Raw genomic sequence first — 20000 nt, 5'->3', positions numbered from 1 at the left:
CACACACACACACACACACACACACACACACACACACACACACACACACACACGAAACAAGCGACAGACGAGTGGACAAAGGACTCACATAAAGCATGAAAACCTAACAAGAGAGAGAGAGAGAGAGAGAGAGAGAGAGAGAGAGAGAGAGAGAGAGAGAGAGAGAGAGAGAGAGAGAGACTAAGGCTTCTCTTTTGATATGCTCTTTGGAGGCACCACCTCTTTCTTTTCCATTTTTCCCTCCCCTCTCCACCTTTATCTTACCCCTCCCTGTACCTTTCCCTCCACTTTTCTCCCCTCCTACGTTTTCCTTCCACCTGCTGCCTCTCTCCTCAAGACCTCAAAGGAGACTTGCATTTGCACTCCCATCCACCTGAAATTACCTGAAGCAACCTCGTCAAAACGCACCACAAGTGAGGTGAATACATTCCCTCCCCCCTCCACTGCCTGGCTGACTCACGAACGCTCACGGAAAGTTAGCTTATTCATTGCAAAGAAATGTGGGGAATGAATGTTGCTGCTGATGATGCTACTCTTTTATTCATGCTTTGATGTGTCTCTTTGTGTGTGTGTGTGTGTGTGTGTGTGTGTGTGTGTGTGTGTGTGTGTGTGTGTGTGTGTGTGTGTGTGTGTGTGTGTGTGTGTGTGTGTGTGTGTGTGTATGTTGGGGAAGAGAGGGGAAAGGGTGGTGGTTCTCTCTCTCTCTCTCTCTCTCTCTCTCTCTCTCTCTCTCTCTCTCTCTCTCTCTCTCTCTCTCTCTCTCTCTCTCTCTCTCTCTCTCTCTCTCTCTCTCTCTCTCTCTCTCTCTCTCTCTCTCTCTCTCTCTCTCTCTCTCTCTCTCTCTCTCTCTCTCTCTCTCTCTCTCTCTCTCTCTCTCTCTCTCTCTCTCTCTCTCTCTCGGTTCCTCTTGCTTGCTCATCTTTCATTCCTCTTTCTCTTAGACTGTTTTCTCCAACGTTCTTACCTCCTTGTCTTCTACCACTCCTCCTCCTCCTCCTCCTCCTCCTCCTCCTCCTCCTCCTCCTCCTCCTCCTCCTCCTCCTCCTCCTCCTCCTTATTCCTTCCTTTAACCTTTCATTCCTTCCCCTCTTACGCTCCCCTCTATTGCCCTTTTCTCTCTTCCCTTCCATCAAACAGCCAGTAAATATGACGGCTGTAACCTCGTAACAGGAGGAGGAGGAGGGAGGGAGGAGGAGGAGGAGGAAGAGGATAGCAGTAGTGTTAACTTGTTGATGAGTGATAGAGGAGATAGGAAGTATTGTGGGGATAAGGACGTATTAGTTTTGGTATTGAGGGGAAGAGATGCTGGGGAGATACTGAAGGGAAGTGGGGAGATACTGAGGTTAGGAGAGGTGCTGGGGCCGGGAAGGCACTGGAAGGGCAACACGTGAAAGACTAAAGGGGACAGGGAAGGGGAAATGCGGTGGTTTTACTTCCCCTCTCCACCTTTGTGCAAATCCACCGCCGTCCCGCAGCCTTCCTTTCCTCTAATCAGTTCACGCACAGGTAAGAAGTGCCGGTGAGCTCCCAGTGGCGCTATCTGGTACCTGATGTAAGTGGTGCCTTCCATATCCTCATTTCCCCCAGCAGCCCTCATTGCATGGCCCAGACCCCGCCGCGCTATGCATTTTGGAGGCCCTGATGAAATATTCCTGTAAGCGTGACCAAAGCTACGCAGGTAACTTTGCTCATTATAAATTCCATCGACCCCCACCTGCAGGAAAAGAGAGAGAGAGAAAATGAGAGAGAAAAAAAAAGTTGTCCACAGCTCTTATCTCCTCAGCAGCCTTCGTCTTTACTTCTTTGAGTCTCTTCAGGTTGGGTCGTGTAGCAGTTGCAGCTTGTGAGGTAGTCTTCTAGGGGACAATAGGTCTGCTGCTGTTTGCTCTCCTACATCATCCCAGGTAGATTTCAAGAGTGCGGTTTGGTAGGTAGGAAATGTACAGGTGGCTGGGGCATATCGTTATCATCATCATCATCATCATCATCATCATCATCATCATCATCATCATCACGGGTTTACATAATTCATGCAGAACTCGCCCTTCTCTACCGCAGTGTAAAAGGGTAATTATTAAGCTTAACTAGTCCCCTTCCCCCTATACATTTCAGCAATTGCAGGTTATCCCTAAGTATAAACTGTATGGATCCTGCCTGCCTCTATTTTTTTTTATTTATCTATTTATTTTATTTATTTATTTTTTTTTTTTGTTGGGTGAAAGAAATGTATAAAGTTTTTTTTTCTTTTTCCACGATATTGTCATCACTTTGTTATAAATTCTCAGGATATTTCGAACACTTTTCATTTTTTTCATTATTTTCTTTTCCTCTCTTTTTTTTGTTGTTTTTTTCACTGAATTTTTAATCTTCTTTTATTCGTTTTATTGTTTTACTTTTTCTTTATATTGTTCGCTTTTTTTTGTGCTTTTTTTCTATTTTTTCATTGTATTTCTTGTTTCTTTTTATTTTGTTTAATTATTTTCTCTGTAACTAAAGCTTTTATTATTTAGTTTTGTTGTTTTTTTCATTCTTCTAATTAATTTTGTTTAATGTGATGCTTTCAACTTATTTATTTTACATTTCTTCTACTATTTTCACCGTACCTTTTAGTGGTAGTGTTACTTCCACCATGTTTCTAATCTTTTACGTTATAGTGTTATTTTTATCGTATTTCCAGTTCCTACTGTTGCTCTAGTGTTATTTTCAACATACTTCCAATGTCTCCTATCGCTTTAGTGTTATTTTCTCCATATTTCTAGTATCTTGTTATTTGTAGTGTTATTTTCACCGTATTTCTAGTCGTTTCTGTTGATATATTTTATTAACCGTATTTTCAGTCCTTTCTGTTATTGTAGTGTTACTTTCACCGTATTTACAATCCCTTCTGTTTTTTTTTTTTTTTTGCAGTGTTATTTTCACCGTATTTCTAGTCCTTCCTGTCACTGTAGTGTTATTTTCACATACTTCTCTGTCGTAGTTTTATTTTCACCGTGTTTCTAATGCCTCTGTTGCTTTAGCGTTATTTTCACCGCACATCCTGTTCTTTTATGAGTTTCCTCACCATATATTGAGCCGCTGGTCGTGTTTCCTCGTGCTCCCTCTCGTGCAAACAGCATAGAGGGGCTCAGGTTAGTGGGCGCCCTACAGGGAGCCTCCCCGCACTCATTACTTCTGTAACACACGAGGCGTAAAGGTCAAGGACACCATCTACGCCTACTGTCCTTGAGAGAGAGAGAGAGAGAGAGAGAGAGAGAGAGAGAGAGAGAGAGAGAGAGAGAGAGAGAGAGAGAGAGAGAGAGAGAGAGAGAGACTTAGTTTTAATCCCCTCGGAAGTGTTTTAAGCAATACATCGAGAGAGAGAGAGAGAGAGAGAGAGAGAGAGAGAGAGAGAGAGAGAGAGAGAGAGAGAGAGAGAGAGTATTATTGGTAATCCCCTGTTTCTTTAAATAAGTGTAAGTGCTTTTGGAATACTGCACTTCCCCAAAGACAACTGTAGAATGGCAAGCTAACACTGTGACTTTCTGCGCCACCCTGTACCTCAGCTGATCACCGCCCTGTCCCTCCTCTGCCCTCCGCTCAGTTTGACAAATCGTGCGCCATTTCTTTGCGGGAAAAAGTGGCTTAGATTTATGGAGTCTTAACGGCTTCATTATTCAGTTCACTCTGGCAAACAGGATAGAAAACGGAGGCTGGGTTTGTCTCTGATGTCCTTGTGTTCTTTTTTATTTATTTTTTTCTTTAATCTTTTTTCTTGTTCTTGAAGTTCGAAATATCTTTTTTTCATCTTTTTCCTTTGTTCTTTTTTGGAATACTAACAGAGCGTTTTATTTTTATTCTATTTCGTGTCTTTACCTTTTTTTATCATAGTTTCTTGTGTTCTACCTGTGTAATACATGCGTACATTCAGGAAAAACGAAAACTGTCTCTAACAAAAAGAAAAAAAGAAGCGATATTAAGAAAAAGCCAGTAAAGGTTTAGTTTATAAATGTTACTCTCGTGTCGTTGCTGGTATTGGTGTTAAGAATGATTTTACTGGTGTTATAAAGGTTTACACTGGTTTTCTTATTGATCATATATATATAAATGGCGCTGGTGTTGGTAGTGACTGTGGTAAAGATATAAAATGCGTGGTATTGTTGGTGGTAATATTAGCGATAGTCTTACTGGTGTTAAGACCTTTTAAAATCATTATTGCTATTAGTCGCATATTACCACTGGTGCTACTATTAAAAGTATAACAGTTTCTAATCGATCTACGTTGCCATAATAGATGTTTGCAATAGTATTACTGCCTTTACTTACTGATCATTGAAAGTGTTGGCATTGTAACATCGATCACTTGGCCCTCTCTTTACCATTCCACATCGCTCACTTTAGCTTCAGTACCACAGCTTATCACACTATCGCTTGCTCCTCTTCCTTTGTGTTCCTTTGTGATGATTTGTATCCTTTTGTGTATTGTTGCCAGTAACTTGTGTTGCCGTGACCCGCCCCGTGTGTTGAGAAATGCGACAACACCACGAGCTAACTGGCCGCTCATTCCCACTGTTGACCTTCTAAGCTCTCCAATAAGAATTCTGTATCGACCTGCAGTCATCAGAGAGAGAGAGAGAGAGAGAGAGAGAGAGAGAGAGAGAGAGAGAGAGAGAGAGAGAGAGAGAGATTATAGGGCATACAGAAAGATATGAAGGAAGAAGTTGAATGAAAAGGAATAGAAGAAAGGGTGAGAAATTGGTGAGAGAGAGAGAGAGAGAGAGAGAGAGAGAGAGAGAGAGAGAGAGAGAGAGAGAGAGAGAGAGAGAGAGAGAGAGAGATGGATAATTTTCTCCAACATGCTTATTTTCTTACCTCCTCTTCCTCCTCCTCCTCCTCCTCCTCCTCCTCCTCCTCCTCCTCCTCCTCCTCCTCCTCCTCCTCCTCCTCCTCCTCCTTTCCGAGTTTAAGATTAAAGACACCGGGCAGCCCTCCATCCCACACTCTGGCGGGCTGAGTGCGTGGTCTTCATGACGGTCATTAGTGGCGTCTGCTTCTGGACAGTGATAGAGAATTACTGGGTGTCGTCTGTCATGAGCGCTGCGTGAGACGTGCATCTCCTGTAGGATTAGTAGGAACAGGATGTGGTGGATTGAGAATGTTGAGGATGATGATTTAATTTGGATGCAATGTAACCTGGTAAAATTTTTGTGTGTTTTTGAGTGTTGTGTAAGGTTATTTACATGGTTGTTTATCAATTTACCTATCTATCTATCTATCTGGCTGTTTGTCTATCTATCTAACTTTTTTTATATATCTATCTGTAAATTTGTGTATCTGCCTAAATATCAATGTCATTTTTTGTCTATTTATCTATATTTCAGTCTATCTCTTCCTCTGTCTGTCAATTATCTATATCTTTATCTATCTATCTTTCTCTGTGTCAGTATTTCTATCTATCTATCTTTCTATCTATCTATCTATCTATCTATCTATCTTATCTATATCTGTCAATTTATTTATCTGTCTGTGCATCTTTCCTTTATTTTCTCTACGTTATTTATCCTCTTTACTCTCTCTCCCCTCCTTGTTCTCCTGACTTTCTATATCCTCTACATTCGCTGTGCTCTTCAATCCCCCTTCTTATATATCTTGTTGGAGAGATGGACTTAATCTTCTTTTTCTTCCTTTGTATCGTCTCCGCTTGTCTGGTTTTTCTCTTCCTCGTTTTTTTTTTCGTTTATTTTTTTTGTAGTATTCCCGTTGATCTCATTTCTTATCCCATTTTCTTTCTTTTGGTCAGGAAGGATTTATTTTCTTTCTCTCTCATCCATATCCGCTTTTACGTGCTTGTTTCTTTCCTCTGTTTCCTTCCTCTTTTGCTGTTATATTCCTCTTAGTGTCTATTACATCTCTCTCTCTCTCTCTCTCTCTCTCTCTCTCTCTCTCTCTCTCTCTCTCTCTCTCTCTCTCTCTCTCTCTCTCTCTCTCTCTCTCTCTCTCTCTCTCTCTCTCTCTCTCTCTCTCTCTCTCTCTCTCCATATCATCTCCCGCCTCGGTAAACTCTACGGTACAAACAAGCCACATTTCACTTACTTGTTACAATTACATCTTTACATTACCTTCCCCTTTACCTTCCTTCTATACTTACCTCCTTATCTTCAGTCCCTCTTCATTCCCCACCTACTCTTCCTCCTCCTCGTACCCCCGTCCTCTCACCAGTGCAATCCCCTGCAATCCTCTCATCAGTCACATTCACCAGCGTTGAAAGGAGGAGGTTACAAAACACTAATTGCGTCGAATACATCTGTGGCTCTTGCTAGTGTCGAAAAAAAGGGTAAAAAAGTGGATTGTCAGCACAGCAGGGGAGGGGAATCACGTGGAGTGAGGAACGGGTAGGTGGAAGTGGACGAGATGTTTCGAGGTGGTTGTGATGGTAAGGGAAGGATGATGGGATGGTGATGGGGGGGTATAAAGGGGTTTTGGTAAGGCTGGTGAGAGGTTGGATGTGGATAATGAAGGTGTGAATAATGGGTAAGTTATGGTTGGTGATGGGCTGGTGATGACTAGATGAGGATATGGTATAGTGGTGAAGGGTTGATGAGGTTATGATAAAGATAGTGAGAGGTGGATGAAAGCTGCTATGTGGATGGATGAATGAGTGGTGGATGAGGGTATGTAAGGGGTGGTGAAAGATGGATGGAAGATATAATGGCAATTGTGATGGGTGGATGAAATAAATGGTATGGGTGATGATGGAATCTGATCTGGTGAGGACTGGGTGAAGAGAACAGTGTGGGTGATAGGGAATGGATGAAGAGATGTTATTTAGGTGATGAGGGATGGATGAGGGACAAAAGACTGTTAAGGCATGGATGAGGACATGATGTGGATGATGAGTGGTGAATAATGACTATGATAAGCGTCGAGAGTGATGTAAGGTGATGAAGGAGCTGAAACTGCATACAACTACTCGTACATCAAATAACCAAACACCAACAATTCATAGACAGATAGATAGTTAACTTCATTGTCAAATCGTTGTAGAATAGACAAATTGAAATTCTTTTTAGCTGGAGCTCTACAATACAATAAATAAAAAAAAAAGGAAGACTATCACACACTACCACAGAAAAATTACAAACAGACATACTAATACACACTTTAACATATATAGAAACTAAATCACCTCAAACTGACAAACACGCAAAGAAACAGAACAGTACAAGAAAGCAGAGAGAGGCGCCAGTAAGGGTGTCACTGTATCTTGTCAACTACCTCGGGTCTTTCTTTGTGTTCCCTTGTGGTGCCTCTGATGCGTGTCTCCCAGGACTTCAGGGTGACGTCAACAGATCGCAGGGACTCAGTGTGGGAATTAACATAGGGTATTACGTCACCACCAGCCGTAAGGAGACTCTATTGTAATTCGTACGTCTCTCTTTTATTGTGACGTTAATTTATTTCTTTTCACCTTCATATTTTTGTGTGTTGGGGGAGAGAGAGAGAGGGAGAGGTAATGTCAGTGTTCGTCAAAAAGATCCCATTAAAATCTACACCTTTTTATGTCACTTCAGTTTGTTATCTATATTTCCGCATCTATTTTTTTCTTTCTTTCTTTCTTTCTTTCTTTCTTTTTTGAGTTTACGAGGAATTCAGATGAGTGTTAAATTTTTTTTTTTTTTTCCTATTGCTTTTCTTCTAGTCCAGCACCATTTTTTGTTTGCTCTATACCTTCCACTTCCTTTTTCATGTCTTTTTTTTTATGGTGCTTGGAAAATGGAAAATGAAAAATGAAACGTGCACATTTTTTCCCCTCTACAATTCTTCATTTTTTTTTCTATATTTGCCTAGTTTTGTTACTTGTCACTTTCTGTTTTTTTTTTTTCTTCGTACTTCCCTCCTTCCGTTCTTCTCTCTCTTTAGAATTTTTTTTTTTTGTCTTTTCTTATTCTTAACTCTTACCATTATTCTGTTTCGTATTCTTCTCCTTTTCTCCTTCCATCCCTCCTGCTGTGTCTTCTTTTTTTACTTTCCTTCGTTTTTCTCGCTTATTTCCTGCTTGTTACCCTCCCACATTTCTAGTTTTTTTTAGATCCTTTCTTTTTATTTCTTTTCTTCTTTCGTTCCTCCCTCTTCTGAATCTACCCTCTCCATTTTCTCTCGTTCTTTTGTCCTTCCTTACCTCCTTAACTGAATCTACCATTTTTATTTTTTTCCCTTCATCCTTTTTTCTTTTTTCTCCCTTTCTTACTTAACTGAATCTATTCCTTTTTATTTCCTTTCATTTCTCCTGCCTTCCTATCCTGTCCTGAATTTCTCTCTTTTATTTACCATCATCCATTTCTCCCTCCCTCCCCTCCCACTTCCTGGATTCGTCTTTTTTCATTCCTTCGCCCATTCCTCCCTCCCTCCCTTCCTCCCTGCCTACCACTCTTCTCGGATTCCTCTCTTTTTTACATGCCTTTGTCCACTTCTCCCTCCTCCCCTGCTGCAGTTCATCAGTGCTGGGGGAGGTATTGTCCGGCATATCTACAGGCAGCGGGAGGCGCAGATTAATGGTGGAGTGAAAGGACTAACTAAGATAGGCAGAGGGAAGGCTGAGGGTCGAAGCTGGCGGAATACAAACACGGGTGATGCGAGGCAGGTCTGAGTTGCTATTCAGTTAGGAAGGATAGAGAGGCGATAATGGGTAAAGGGGAAAAGGGGAGAGGAATAGGGGAAGATAACGAGGAGTGACATGGGCAAGGAAAGAGGAAAATTATGGAAAGGGAAAAGGAAAAGAGTGGAAGAAGCTGGTAATAGGAAAGAAATAAGGCAAAATAACGAGGTGAGACATGAGGAAGAAAAGGGGAAACGGATGGAAAAGGAAGGGGAAATGAGGGGAAGGGGGTAAGGAAAGCGGAGTAAGGGAAAGGGAGAGAGAACGGGGTAAAGAAAGAGGAATGGGTTCGAAAAGACGCGAATAATGAAACGTGAATAAGAGAAAGTGAGACATAGAGACTTAGATAATGAAGGAGGAATGAAAGAAAAGGAGGAAATATTTGAGTAACGAATTGTGAATGAGGAAATGGACAGAGAGAAGTGGATAAGGAAACAGAATGAGGAAACTTGAGGAGGAAAAATGACAGGGAGAGAAGGAGCAGAAACTTAGAAATTAGGAAAGGAACTGGAGAGAAGGAAGAAAGAAATGATAAGGAAATAGAGATAGGAGAAAAGGAGGATAGAGAGAGAGAGAGAGAGAGAGAGAGAGAGAGAGAGAGAGAGAGAGAGAGAGAGAGAGAGAGAGAGAGAGAGAGAGAGAGAGAGCACAGGCAGACAGACAGACAGACAGAGTTAGAGGAATAAAAGAAGAGAAAACAATATGAAAGAGAAATGGCAAAAATACAAATGTGTAGAGGAACAAAACGCAAAAAGAAACAGAAAACATATATTGAAGTAAGAAAATGAAAGAGAAAAAGACAGTGGAAGAAAAGAGTGAGTGGAAGGGAGAGGAAATATTCGTATGTGAGAAAGAAAATAAAATATAGAAGAGGAAAAAGAGGAAAAAAAGCCACAAAAAAAGTTAAAAAAAAAGAATGAAATGGAGAGTAGATATATAAGAAGGGAGGTGAAATCGAGGAAATGAACACACACACAAGGAAGAATTGGAGGATAAGGAGGAGGAGGAAGAAGAAGACGAGGAAGAGAGGGAGGAGCAAAGACCTCATGTTGGACAGTGAAGGAATATTCTGTAAACTGAGAAGAAACGAGAGTCTGGGAAGGTGTTAGGCAGTGAGGCGAGGAGGAGGAAAGGAGACGATGAAATGGAGCGAGAAGAAGAAGAATACAGGAGGAAGAGGAAGAGGAGGAGGAGGAAGAGGAGGAGGAGGAGGAGGAGGAGGAAAGTATAGGTAGTTGCCGCGTAAAAACCTGGATTAAGTTGAAGTAGGAAAAGGAGAAGGGAAAGTGACATATGAGGAAGGAAAGTGTCAAACTGAAGATCCTCTCTCTCTCTCTCTCTCTCTCTCTCTCTCTCTCTCTCTCTCTCTCTCTCTCTCTCTCTCTCTCTCTCTCTCTCTCTCTCTCTCTCTCTCTCTCTCTCTCTCTCTCTCTCTCTCTCTCACGTTACAGAGCAATTGGTTTCTCTGTATTTCTCTTGGTATTGTCTCTCGGTACCTCTTTCTCTCTTGTATAGTTTTGTATTCCTCCTCTTCCATCCGTGATTGTGTTCTTCCTTTTCCCTCTTCTTTCTTTTCCTCCGTCCCTCTCTTTATCGTCTCCGTGTTCCTTATTTCTCTACTTTCCTTTTATTTATCCTTCTCTCTTCCGTCTACTTTCGTCTTTCTCCCTTTTTTTTCTTTTTCCCTTCTCTTCCGTCATTTAGTTCGTTTCTTCTTACCATCCTCTTTTTCCCTTCCTTCTCTCCTTCCTCTTAGTCTTTACGTTTCCACTTTTCCTCGTTTGTCTTTTGTTTTCTTCTCTCCTTTTCCTCTATATAGCGGCCTTCCTCCCTCTTTCCTTCCTCTCTTACTCCTTTCCCATTTCTCCTTCCTCCTAGTCTTCATGTTCTCTTTTCTTCTCTTTTTTTTTTGACTTCTTCATCCTTCTATCTACCACGTTTCTTCTATATCTTCCTTTCCCTTTCTTCCTCTTCTGTCTAGTATTCTTTTTCCTTTATTTTTTTTTTCTTTTTCCATTCTTTCCTTCCTGCATCTTGACTAGCACTTTCCTTCTTTCCTCTCCTTCCCTCACTTTATCTCCTCCATTCTTTTCCTCCTCTCTCACTTCTCTCTTCTCCCGCCAATCCACCTTGAATAGGATAGGATAGTGAGATGGATGAGGACATGATAGGGAAGGTAAAAGATGAATGAAAGAACCTAACATCCTTTATCACTTACTAAGTTTTCTGGAGTCGCATCTTCTCCTCTCTTCTCCCTTTTTTTTTTTTCATCTTCACTTTCACTCGAGCGGGGAATACTGAAGGGAGAACTGAAAGGCCACGCAAGAAGGAATAAATCTCTTCCCTTACCTGGTAATCCTAATTCATCACACCTACAGGCCACCTCAGACTGTAAACATCTGTAGAAATGTACGGAGGGCGAGAGAGAGGAAGGAAATGTAAGGATAAAATTGATTAGGGTTTTTTTGGATGGTGGTGGTGGTGGTGCTGGTGGTAGTGGTGGTAGTAGTGGTCAATTACCTCAGTGCATCTATTTTTTTTTTTTTTTTATGTTCATAGGAAAATATAAGGAAAGAAGGGAAAAGAGAAAGAAAGAAAAGAGATTAGAAGTGTGATTTCCGATGATTATGATGGTGGTGGTGGTGGTGGTGTTGGTAATGATGGCAAAAACTACCTCATTATATACCTCCAGTGCTGATGACGGAAAAAAAAAAGAACGGAAGGAAGAAAAAAAAAGGAAAGAAGGAAGATTAGTGACACAGCCCCTGATGATAGCAGTGAAAAAAGACAAGTTTAATTTAGAGGAAAAATAAAAAAAAAGAGGATAGAAAAAAGAAAAACGAGGAAAAGAGGGGAAAGACAGATTGTAGGCGATGATGGGAACAGCGGCGCCATCTTCAGGAAACTCGTTTGTTCCCTCCGATACTTTGCTCTGTATGGAGGGCTTTTTGTCTCTCCCTTTTTTTTTTTGGGGTGGGGGGGGGTGTTGAGGAAGGGTGGTGACTGTGAACCCTCAGGAAGTAAAGGAAGAGACATTCGTGAGACTTAAGTTCGAAATGACACGCCTCCTCCTCCTCCTCCTCCTCCTCCTCCCCCTCCTCCTCCTCCTCCTCCTTCTTTATCCCTTACTTCCGATCCTCTTTGCTCCCTTCCCACCCTCCCTTTTTCTCCCTTTTTTCCTACTCCCACCTATTATCCTCCCCAATCTTCTTTCCTCCCTTTCTCCCTTGTTTTTTTTTTTACTCTGTCTTCTTTTTCTTGTAATCTCCCGGGTTTTATTCTTCCATATTTTCCTTTTTTTTTCATTTACTTATTTTCTCCTAATCTCAGCCACTATTTTCTTCTCTTTTTACATTTTTTCTTTTCTTTTACTGTCTTTTCTCATTTTTCTCCTTGTTTCTTCTCTCCCCTTATCTATCAACCCTTGCACATTGTTTTCCTTTCTTCCTACATGTTTTTCTCCCTCTTTTCCGCTCCTTTCTCGTTTCCCTCTCTCTCTTCCTTCCTTTCCCTCTTTCCTCTTTCCTCTTCCCTCTTCCCCCTTCCATTGAAATCCCCCGCAAGGAAATTTGTCTCACTGCTGAAACATTCATGATCATTCACTTTTTTATAGGAGTGAAGAAAACACTGAATGAAAAGAAGGAGGGAAAGAAAAAGATTGATACTAGAGACGGGTTTGGATCACTAACCTGTAGCTTGAGGGAAAGGACGGAAGGAAAGAACACAGGGAGGAAGGACGGAAGGAAGGAAGGGTGATATGAAGGAGGGAGTGTTTGCTTCTACTAGTTAAGTTTCGTGATGAAGTAAGGAAAGAGAAAATGAAAGGAGGGAAGGATGGAAAGAGGAGAATGGAAGAAGGATGGAAGGAAGAAATGAAGGAGAGAAAATGTTTTTGTTTTTAGTTTGAGTTTCGTGATGGAGGGACGAAAGAAAGAGAGGATGGAAAAAAGGAAAGGAAGGAAAGTGTTCATTATTATTTGAGGTTCGTGATCCGTTGTTTTATAAATCATTTGTACTCACTGTATGTAGGATATTCATCATTAGAGTTTTTTTTTTTTTTACTTTTATTCTCTACTCCGTCTCCTCTCCTTTATTATTTTTCTTATTAGAATTACTGGTGGTCCTCAATCTTTTTCTCCTCCTCCTCCTCCTCCTCGTCCTTCCTCTCGCCACCAGTGAATACTACCAACCATCCTTCCAAGATTTCCCTTCCTAGTACTTATTTATTTATTTATTTATTTACTTATTTAGATCCCTGGCCGCTCGTCAGAGAGAGAGAGAGAGAGAGAGAGAGAGAGAGAGAGAGAGAGAGAGAGAGAGAGAGAGAGAGAGAGAGAGAGAGAGAGAGAGACAGTGAAGAACAGAGAGAGAGAGTGAGAGGTGGGGGGGAGGATTCGAGTGAGGTGACCGCAAGGTGAGGATTGACTTAAGCACCAAAAAGCCATGTAAAAAATGCACGTCTAAATCTTTCTCCTCTTTTGGCCTCATCTCTTTGGGGTTTATAGAAGAGGGAGGAAAGAGGAGGCAGAAGGGAAGGGAAAAAAGAGAGAAACGGTATGGTAGGAGAGAAAACAGCAGTTAGAGGGCGGGGGATAGGAAAGAGGAAAACAGAGTGGTTGAGGGAATAGAAAAATACGTGAGGGGAAGTGAGGGAGGGGAGGTTAAGGGGAAAAGCGACAAGGAAGGACGTGGGGGGAAAGGGGAGGCGAGAGCGACAGAGAGGAACAGGAAATTACGGAAGGGTGAAGGGGGAGAAGCTGGGAGGGAGGGGAGGAGCAGGAAGTGAGGGAGGGTGAGTAGAAAACAGAGTGCGGGAGGGCGAAAGAGCAGGGAGGAAGCAGGGAGGGGAAAGGCACTGAAGAAATTATGCAAGGGGTGACAGCGGGAGAGAGTGGAAGGGAAGGGAGCAGTAGGAGGGCAGGGCGGCGTGCTTGGGGGGTGGGGGGCAGAGGTGAGGGTTGAAACTCATTAAGTGAAGAGAAAGGCGAGGAGTACGTGACGAGTATTTGAGGCACGGCTCCGCTAGTGACGCTTCTCCCTCCTCGCCTCCTACGTCGCCTGCAGTCTGATTCCGCCCACACTCAGCGCCCTGAACCAACACGCTTGCTCTCGACCCTCTGCTATTAGTGGGCCAACCTCGCTCCCTGATCCTTGTTCCTCTTGTCCCTTGCGATCCCCACTTCCCTGAGTACTCCTGCAGGTCACCGTCAGCACTTCCTTCAGGCAGGTCACGCAGTTCATTAACGCCTCGCCCTGCTTCCCCTCACGCCACCAGCTCCCGCCTCATGATTGCTGCCAGGGTCTAGACGTGTTGTTATGGCTTGCATCTCTGATCCTCGTCCCTCAAGAAGCTCTTCATTGTCTTAGCCACTCTCTGCACCTGCGTCTCTGTTACTGCCATCACTGTCTTCACCACTGGCTCCCACTACCAGCGTCACTATCACTTCTATTTCTACCACTACCACCATCACTACCACTGTCTCTACCACTACCACCACTGTCTGTACTACTGCCACTACTGTCCTCACCATTTCTCCTGTTATCACTACTGTCTTCACCACTGTCTGTACCATTGTTTTGACTATTGCCACCAGTGCTTTAACCACTGTTCCCTCCACTCCACCATTCTCCCCATCCTCCTCATTCCTCACCTAACCTCAACACGAACGATCTCTAACTACCTTCTACAACCACCACCACCACCACCACCACCACCACCTCCATCCTTTACGTGTTTGGGTAAAGTAAAAATGGTCCCATATACGAAACTTACCTTTCATCTGCGCATTCTCCTGGTCTAAATTTAGCAATCTTATCCTTCTCGTGTCTCCCTCCCGCGTCTTTTTGCCTCTTTCGCTCGCCGCCGCGTCACTAGCGCCCGTGCGGGATCCCTGACGAGCCGCCCCCTCTTTACCTCGCTTGATCACGCCACCCCAGCGAACGCATACCAGTTGGAAGTCCTGCTGAATTTTAATAACCTTCTGGTCTTTCTTTTTCTTTTTCTTTTTCTCTTTCTTTTTTTTTTCTTTATTTATTTTTTGCTATCTAGTGTCAGTTTTTTTTTTTTTGTACGTTATTACTATATTTGTTGTTCCTCTTTGTTTTCATTTTTTGTTTCTTTATTTTTCTTTTTTCGTCGTTCTTTTCTTCTCTTTCCGCCTTTTTTTTTTTAGGTGGGTTCTGTTGTTGTTGTTGTTGTTGTTGTAATTCTAATTCCTTTTACTTCCTTCCTCCTCCTCCTCCTCCTCCTCCTCCTCCTCCTCCTCCTCCTCCTCCTCCTCCTCCTCCTCCTCCTCCTCCTCCTCCTCCTCCTCCTCGCCATTCTCTTTTTATTCTTTCTTCGCTTCCTTTCTCACTTAGTTTTTCTTTGTTTTTCTTTCTTTGTCCAACTCGTGTTCATTTTTTTTTTTTACTTTTTCCTTCACTGTTCTTTGTTCTCTCTCTCTCTCTCTCTCTCTCTCTCTCTCTCTCTCTCTCTCTCTCTCTCTCTCTCTCTCTCTCTCTCTCTCTCTCTCTCTCTCTCTCTCTCTCTCTCTCTCAAACCTCATATATCACTATTTTCGTATTTCAATCCTATCCTCTTATTCTCCTCCCTTCTCCATTCCGCACTTTTCCTTGTATTTTCTTTTGCCTCTGCTTCCGCTTTCTTTTCTCTCCTCCCCTCCTTTCCTCTTCCTTCGTCCCCCATCTTTCATCTGTCGCCTTTTTTTTTCTTTTTCTTTTCTTCGCACGAAAAAAAATCGCGAAGTGTATGTTTTCTTTCCAGCGACTAATTAGTGTATGTGTGTGTGTGTGTGTGTGTGTGTGTGTGTGTGTGTGTGTGTGTGTGTGTGTGTGTGTGTGTGTGTGTGTGTGTGTGTGTGTGTGTGTGTCTCCAATACCATCTGACACTAATGGGTTACTGCTCTATGTAGGAGGAGGAGGAGGAGGAGGAGGAGGAGGAGGAGGAGGAGGAGGAGGAGGGAGGGAGAGGGAGGAAAGAAGAGGAAGAGGAGGAGGAAAGAGAGACAGACAGATAGACAGACGAACTACGTGCTAACTATTATTTATTTAAGACAAATCATCGTAGTTTCTTTTTTTCTCCAAATTTTCCTTTACTTACACCTCCTCCTCCTCCTCCTCCCACAATTCGCATGTCTCTAAACACCCCAAGTAATCTCTTTCTACCTGCGCCGCAACTTCTCCGTTTTGTTCTTACCTGCACCGCGACTCACCTGAAGGAGGAGGGCGCGAGGTAGTGGCGTGGAGAGCGAAGCGTTGTGAGGAAAAGCTGGGAAATTAGCAGGAAATCTCTAACGCAGAGTGGCGACAGAGAGGAAAAAGAGGAAAAGTAATGATGCAATAAAAAAATAGATTACAGCGGCTTAATGGATGGTTTAATTATCTCTCTCTCTCTCTCTCTCTCTCTCTCTCTCTCTCTCTCTCTCTCTCTCTCTCTCTCTCTCTCTCTCTCTCTCTCTCTCTCTCTCTCTCTCTCTCTCTCTCTCTCTCTCTCTCTCTCTCTCTCTCTCTCTCCAGTGTTCCAGGGAGTGTTGCGGGTCCTCACTCTTCACGCAGGTGTTGTGGCAGAGTAGGTAAAGTCTCGTGGGTGAGCTAATGATTTCCAAAGTTAGCTGCGGGCAATCAGCGGAGTTTGTGAAGTAAATATGAAACACTGCTCGTTCTTGGAGGAGAGTGGGAATAGTTTGGCGGTTAATGAGGCTGTGGTGGGCGGCGAGTCTTAAGTTATCTCGCTGCCCCAGGGATTGTGACGGCGCCCAGCTGTGGTTGTGGTAATTTTATACTGGCTATGGTTGGAATAGTTGTTGTTACACGAGTCAGTTTGAATTCTTTCCTTCCCTCTCCATCTTCCGCACACCCACGCAGGCACCCACACACTCACCCAGGATTTCTTCCTCCCACAGACACACGGCCATCGAGGAGGAGAGCGATGAGGCGGAGCGCGGCGGCCTGGGCGGGGCGGGAGGCAAGAGGCACCACCAGCACCCGGCCGCCTCCTTCCGCGATGAGCTGGCCAGCCATGACCCGGGCTACTTCAGGAAGGACTCGCGGCCCCCGAGGAGCGCCCCAGCGGAGACGCGGCAACCCTCGGAGTCCGGTCCGCGGTCACTCCCACACCCAACACCCCTGGCAGCCCTAACACCAGCGGCAGCCTAGACACGAGCAGCACCGCCAGCACTGCCAGGACACCAGACACGCCCAGCCCTGGCGGCTCCAGGCCCTCCGTCAATGGCCACTCCGGCAGCAGCGATAAGAGCTGGGGCGACGCGGACGCCAAGACGACAGACAAGAGCCGAGATGATAACTTGGCAGACTCAGTTGCGCACCTCGCCATTTCCCCCGCCAGTCAGGGAGGCTCAGGCGCGTCGGTTGGCGGCGAGACGGCGCCTGCCACAGAGTCCAAGACGGTGGCGAGCGGCGGCGAGGCGCAGAAAGGAGTGGCTGTAAATCCCGTGGCGCAGCCTACCGCGGAAGTGTCTGCCAAGGATTCCCTAGACGAGTTCCCCACCACCATCGCCATCTCGACGCCCACCAGCAGCGGCTGGAGCATTACAGAACACAAGCCGAGCCGCAGTGTGTGCGAGGAGCTTCGTATGTTGTCGAGGGTTAACTCCATGGTGGAGCGAGGCTCACTGGCCACCATTCGTGCCAACTCGGTGGATGAGAATGGCCCCTGCGTCCCCGCGAAGGGCACCACCGCCCCCGGCCAGGGAGTGGGCATGCGGCGCGGCACGCATATAGCGCGCCTCATCCAGTCCAAGAGTGTGAACATGGGCGAGCGGCCAATCTATCCCAACGTTCCCTTCTCGCCCTACGGCTCGCCGTGCTCGTCCCCACGGCTGAGGCGGCGGCCCCTCAAGGAGTCCCGCTGCGTCAGCATTGAGAAAAATGGCGAGTACGAGCAGCTCAACCAGTACAAGCTGAAGGAGGCCATTGGACAGGTGAGTACACGGACCCTAATACTGGTGACCTCCCGCTCCACCTCTCCTCCCCTTCCCCTGCCCACCCTCGACCTCTTTTCTGCCTCTCCATCACCCTCCACTCCACCGCCACTCGGCCCACTCAGCCCCGCACCCACCGGGCCGGGAGTCATTTGGCCTCATCAGCCTCCGTGTTCAGTGTTCCCCGAGGCATTGCCAAAACAAGCTGCACCACCATGACTAAATTATCCCCCCGCTGTGGACCCATTGCCGCCTGGCTAATGCTGGATTATGAAGACTGTGTGTGTGTGTGTGTGTGTGTGTGTGTGTGAGAGAGAGAGTGAGTGTGAGTGGGATCTCCAGTGAACAACAGGGTGTAGGAAGGGATGTTGTTATCGGGCGGGATATTAAGTTTATCAACACGGCGTCATTCTCTGGGAAGGTCAGAGTTAAGAGGAAGGTGAAGGATTAGAAAGAGGGGAAGTGACACAAAGCAAGATGAAATACGAGCAGCCCTCTTGGTTCTTACAGGGTGCTTTAATCCACACCATCTGATCTAAAGTAAGAGCTGCAGTGTAAGACAGAAAGAAAATATTTAAAGGGAAAAAATAAGATGACGGGAGGAAACAGACTGGGAAGGAATGAAATTTGAGAAGGCAAGGAAAGAAACCAGAAATGGAAGAAGGTTTTGAAAGTAAAAAAAAAAAAAAAAGAGATATAAAAAAAATAGATTAGGAGACGAAGAAACTAAAAATGGAAAAGTTTAGATAGGAAGGAAAATAGGAAGACTCATATTGAAGGAAAGGACGCAAGAACGAAAAATACTTAGGAATAAAAAAATAAAAAAAGAAAGGGAATCATGCAATTAATTCATCTTTTCATTTACGTACAAGACCAGGAAACAATAGTGCACATATACATTTTTTATGCGAAAGAAGGAAGATATTAAGGGGAAGGGAATAAAAAAGGAAAAGGGAAACGAAAAATACCAAAAGGCTCATTAGTCAAAGCTATAAAAGACACATGAGACGGGGAAAGAAATGCAGGACGGAATATTAAAGAGACACGTCTGACTTAAAAATGTATCAAGAAAATTAAGATGAAATTGTGAGGAAACGTAAAATGTGATGGAATTAAGTAACTCCCTAATTAAGTGTCGTAGTAAAGAACAGTATACATTTATCTCAAGAATTATGAAGAGATTTACCGGCAACATGAACAAGGAAGCGAAAGAGAAGGAGGAGGAGGAGGAGGAGGAGAATGGGGAATAAGGAGAGAAATGTAGTGGAAAAGATAAAAGATGATGATAATTTCTCTACAGTTCGTTCACAACTTTTCCAAAATTCGCAATATTTTTTTCATGTTACTTCGTCTCCAATTATTAAGTGATCTGTCTTCGTTCGTTCTTCTCTCTCTCTCTCTCTCTCTCTCTCTCTCTCTCTCTCTCTCTCTCTCTCTCTCTCTCTCTCTCTCTCTCTCTCTCTCTCTCTCTCTCTCTCTCTCTCTCTCTCTTTTCTTTTTTTCCGTTTTCCTTGTTCCTCCTCCTCCTCCTCCTCCTCCTCCTCTCCTCCTCCTCCTCCTCCTCCTCCTCCTCCTCCTCCTCCTCTTCGTCAATTTCCTCATCCTTCTTAATATCTTACCCTTTCTTCCATCTCCTTATTCTTTTATTATGACTATTCTTATTCGTGTTTTTCCCTCCATCCCTATCTCCTTCATTTCATCTCCTTCCTTTTAATATTAAGATCTATCCCTCTTCTTTTATTTTCCTCCTTCTTCCTTTTATCCGTTGAAGATATTCCCTCATTTCGTTTTCTATATTTCCGTTTTCTGCAGATTGTTAACTGAGTCTTTTCTTTTCTTCTTTCTTCAATTTTTTTTTTTTTTTTTTTGCATGAATTTTTTTTTGTTTTCTTCTTCGTCTTCTCTTCTTTGTCGTTATTTTGTTGTTCTCTTTCTCTTCCTCTTCCTCGTTTCCCAGTAGTTTATTTTCTGGTTCTTATTGTTATTGTTATTACCTTTGTTATTGCTGTTATTGTTGTCGTTGTTGATGATTTTATTATTGTTGTCCTTGTTGTTGATGTTGTTGTTGTTGTTGTTGTTGTTGTTGTTGTTGTTGTTGTTGTTGTTCTTTGTTGTTATTGTTATTGTTGTTGTTATTCGTCTTCTTATCATTGTTATTATTATTATTATTATTATTATTATTATTATTATTATATTATCTTCCTTTTTATCTTTCGTCTCTTCCTCCTCTTCCTCCTCCTCCTCCTCCTCCTCCTCCTCCTCCTCCTCCTCCTCCTCCTCCTCCTCCTCCTCCTCCTCCTCCTCCTCCTCCTCCTCTTAGTGCAGAGCCGTGAACGCTTTGCACTTTTAATGGAAATACTTTGTGACTTTTTTTCTTTTGTTTCGCTTCAAATACGAACTTTATATTCCCTCTTTTATTTAATTTG

The 20000-nt window shown here is 43.7% G+C and overlaps 1 protein-coding gene across 5 annotated transcripts in view; it reads left to right on the top strand.

Moving 5' to 3' along the window:
- Positions 1-20000, top strand: part of LOC135089642 (calcium/calmodulin-dependent protein kinase kinase 2-like) — a 187221-nt gene that overhangs the window by 128435 nt on the left and 38786 nt on the right. For all 5 annotated transcript variants that reach the window (XM_063985517.1, XM_063985519.1, XM_063985520.1 and 2 more), the window contains one exon: positions 16537-17574. In XM_063985517.1, coding sequence (XP_063841587.1) covers positions 17227-17574 — 348 coding nt within the window. In that variant the 5' untranslated portion in view covers positions 16537-17226. The remainder of the gene's footprint in view (positions 1-16536; positions 17575-20000) is intronic.

The sequence above is a fragment of the Scylla paramamosain genome, chromosome 33 (genome assembly GCF_035594125.1).
Source record: "Scylla paramamosain isolate STU-SP2022 chromosome 33, ASM3559412v1, whole genome shotgun sequence".
NCBI lineage: Eukaryota > Metazoa > Arthropoda > Malacostraca > Decapoda > Portunidae > Scylla > Scylla paramamosain.
This window is presented reverse-complemented; position numbering and strand designations above follow the sequence as displayed.